This window comes from Zerene cesonia, unplaced genomic scaffold (genome assembly GCF_012273895.1).
Source record: "Zerene cesonia ecotype Mississippi unplaced genomic scaffold, Zerene_cesonia_1.1 Zces_u004, whole genome shotgun sequence".
Lineage (NCBI taxonomy): Eukaryota > Metazoa > Arthropoda > Insecta > Lepidoptera > Pieridae > Zerene > Zerene cesonia.
The window spans coordinates 2,310,359-2,314,426 of record NW_024045134.1 but is presented as its reverse complement, the minus strand read 5'-3'; the positions used below and the strand labels follow the sequence as shown (position 1 = coordinate 2,314,426).

At 35.9% G+C, this 4,068-nt stretch overlaps 1 protein-coding gene across 1 annotated transcript in view; it reads right to left on the bottom strand.

Moving 5' to 3' along the window:
• The window catches only part of LOC119838692 (probable ATP-dependent RNA helicase DDX52), a 14,110-nt gene that overhangs the window by 3,659 nt on the left and 6,383 nt on the right, over positions 1–4,068 (bottom strand). The window contains 6 exon segments of the mRNA XM_038364772.1: positions 228–311; positions 313–386; positions 1,096–1,348; positions 2,770–2,955; positions 3,414–3,577; positions 3,732–3,831. Coding sequence (XP_038220700.1) covers positions 228–311; positions 313–386; positions 1,096–1,348; positions 2,770–2,955; positions 3,414–3,577; positions 3,732–3,831 — 861 coding nt within the window.

Below are 4,068 nucleotides of genomic sequence, written 5' to 3'. Positions count from 1 at the left end.
GACAAAAAAAAAACCAGTAAGTAAGTAGTCTAAAAATAAAAAAAAAACATCTACGAAAATAATTTAATAATGTCTATACCCGGTTATAAAGAGAATTTACGACAAAATTATAATATTTAATTAAAAACCAGCAAAAAAAACCGTCTATAAAAATGTCTTATCATCCACCTATGTACGTAAACTTTACTTAATTCTCTTTTTGCTGACATCAACATTATTATTCACACGTCTCCAAAAACTATTTTACAGAGCTGGGCATTGAACCCATCAAATTCACGAGTAAATAACCATTGAACCACTGGGTTGCACTCACTTATCCAAAGTCACACTGCAGTTCTCTTGGACCAGCATGTAGCAGAGACGGTTCGGAGTGCTGATCACTATATCTAAAAAAAAAAACATATAATATAAATTTTAGATTTATATGAACAATAAACAATCATAAAATTCGGTCAAACTGAGAACCTACTTTTGAAGCTGATTGAAAAATATGTAATGAATCAATTATCATTAAAATATCATCAAAATATTATTAATTAAATTATTCATAAAAATCTAAGGTGGAAGTTTGTTTGTTTGGATGTTTGTCCGTCAATCACGCTGAAACTACTGATTGGAATTTTATGAAATTTGATATAATTAATTATCAGCCCATATATGTTCCCACTGCTGGGACACAGGCCTCCTATGAGGGGTCAGGTCATAATCCACCACGCTGGCCAAGTGCGGGTTGGCAGATGTCACATGTCGTCGAACTTTTGATTCTTGGACATGCCGGTTTCCTCACGATATTCCTTCACCGTTTTAAGCAGTGGTGATGTTATCTACATGATGCAGATAAATTAAAAAATCAATTTATTTCCTGCACGCTCGCCCGGTCTCGAACCCCGATTCCCGATCGATTTTGAAGTCCGAGGTTCTCACCACTGAGCCACCACTGCTTTTATAATTTGGTATACAGACAGGGTATGAGCTGACTTGGGTGATAGGGTACTTTTTATCCCAGTTAAATGCTCCCTTGGGATAAAACAGGAATCTTGATATCCGGGCGGAGCCGGGACCAGCGTCTAGTAACAAATAATTCGAACCACTCACCGCTCTTTCTCACCGTGGCCTCTCGCTCCTTCATTTTATTTAGCTTGATACTCTTCACCACATTACACCTCAGCTCTGTAGACGCTGACAACCTCAGCGCCTCCCTATATATCTGCTGTGCTAGCTCCCGAGTGGGGCACAGGACAAGGGCCTTGGGGCCCTCGGATGGGGCCCCGAGAATGTGCAGTAGGGGCACCAGGAATGCGGCCGTCTTGCCGGAACCGGTTGGTGCTGTGCTCACGATTTGGCGGTTCTGGAAATAGTTATGGGATTTTAATAATTGAAAGGTGCACTGAGGAATTTATACAAGTGAAAAAGTGGAAAATGTACAATAGGAAATTACCTAAAATAATAATTATAGTTTAAAAAAACTAAAGACGCTTTTATCGCAAATTGAACTAAAAACTAGAAAATAATTTTTGATGATAAAGAGTTTAATGTAACTATAGTTGCAGATGAAACAATCAATCATAATGAAATTATAATAAAATTTAAGTAATTAACACAATGATTCAATTCAGAAGCGTAAAAGCGTGTTTTAAACTATAATTATTATTTTTCACTTTTCAGTTCAATATTTAAGTTAGGCAGTAGGTGCACGAGGCGCTCTCTGCCTTACCAACATTTGAATAGTAGATTCCTTCACTCTCATAGTTATCACAATTCCCAGGACACCAAATCAGAGTTACGTGTTAATTACGGTTTTACTGCGGAAAGGGTACCTGAGGAAACGGCCAACCTACACATTTACTGCCCGGAAATTTACTAGAAAATACCATTCGGTTTATGTAAGAAACATACAAAAGAAATTTTTTTTTTCCGTCACAGACGAGATTTGAACCTACGTCCACGGAGCCTGTCGTTGTGCGTCAACTAAGACTAGCGCCTTAGCCCGCTCGGCTAACGAACGAACTCACAGTAACAGAATGTTATAACAGTTATAAGCTGTTAGCCCTTACGTAGAGGATACGTAAGGAAATTGTTAAATCCTGGCGCTCCTGATCAGGACTCCTGATCAGGACTGATATACTTACTACATATATTACTCTATTGGCACCAGTTCTTAATAAGTGTACAAAGTTTGAATGAAATCGGTTCGCGGGAAGTGGGAGAAAAACGGGTGTGAGTTACATACATGCATACATACAAACATACAAGTGAAGGTAATAAAAGCGTGTTAAAAAAAACATTTTATACAACTCTTTTCAATATATTTCAAGTGAGACTTATTTATGTATGAGTTATTAAGATATAATTAAAAGATCCAGCATTCAAGTGGTGGAGGTAGTTTTAAATTGGTTGAGTACCTTTTTTTTTTGTTAATATATTATAAACATACATATGAAAATACAAATGTTTCCTATTTATAGTATTTATTTTGATGATGTATAAAAATACACATTTAATACTATAGAATTTATGGAAAAAACCACTAATCCTATCCTTTCTACTAATATTATAAATGCGAAAGCTTGTAAGGATGTGTGTGTGTGTTTGTTGCTCTTTCACGCAAAAACTTCTGAACCGATTAAAATGAAAGTTGATACATAGACAGCTGGACAATTGGAATAACATATAGGCAACTTTTGTCCCGATATTCCTACGGGATATGGACTTACGCGGGTGAAACCGCGGGGTACAGCTAGTCTAAGATAACTAAGGATATTTTCTTACCTCTAACATACAGGGCATAGCCTGTCTTTGTATTGGAGTGGGTTCAGTATACCCACACCGCCTTATCGTGTCCACTAGCTCCGTAGAAACATTATATCGCGATGTGAGCTCAGAGAAGTCCTTCAGTGCACTGGGAATACGCCTCCCGACTGCTCTTATACCATATCTGTTGCGGAATCGATTTTGCTAAAAAATAAGAATACAAAATTAAACATTTTTGGAATAGTTTTTTGAGCTTTATTTAAAAGTAGTGTAGTTAACAATGGAAAGTTATAACAATAAAAGATGGTAAAACAAAGAAATTTGTTCGAATAAGTTAATCAAAGAAACTGACAATTTGAATCGGAAATTTCTTTCTGTTTGACTAACAGAGAATTACCATAAAAATGTGATTAAAGATATACAAAATGTGTGATTTTAACGTTTCCTGGACTGAGGCTATGCACTTGCAATATTTTAACTATATCAAATCTTAAAACCAGACCTTTAATTTAACCCAGCCCATTTTTACTCTCATGGCCTTATACATACCCTCCACATAGAATCTTCAGGAGCGGAATATCAGTGAGAAAGGCTAAAAAACTTATTGCTAAGTAAGTTTTTTTGAGTGGAGTAATAATAGAATGAGTGAGCTAATATCTTACCTCCTCTATCTCGAGTTTCTTTTGCAACTCTTCTGGAGTGAGTTTTGACTTTTTCTCCTTCTTATCCTTTTTCCCAACAGACAATCCTTCAACGATTTGAAGTCCATCATTTGACTCTGTCTCTAAATTGCCCTCTGCGTCTATTGGTTCAACATCACTGTCATCTGAGAAATTAATGTAAAATTGTATATTTGTTTACTACCCTCAATCATATTGAAACAAATTACTTATTTCTTCTCTAATTCTCATTAAAACTTAGCTTATTTGGTTTTGCATTTGTATAAGACACCTGAATCATAGAAAAAGAAATACACTTACCACCTAAATTTTCACTACCTACATCTTCCTTTTCTTCATCTTCTGCGTCAGTGAGCTTAGCTGGTTCTTGCTCTTTGAGCATTGGCTTGACATTTTGCTCCTAAAATATATTTGACAGTATTAATAACTAAATTATTATAATGTATGATACAAACTTTAACATGAAAATATTACTTGTGTTGGCAACAGCGTAATAGACGGCAACCGCGGTGTGGCTATCAACGCGAGTTTAAAAAGAAAATGGCCGTCAAAAACAAGAGAAAATTGGATGGGATTGTTTGGGAATGTGAAAAGGATTGGTGGAGTGCTACATAAATTGTAACCTATTGTTTAATAG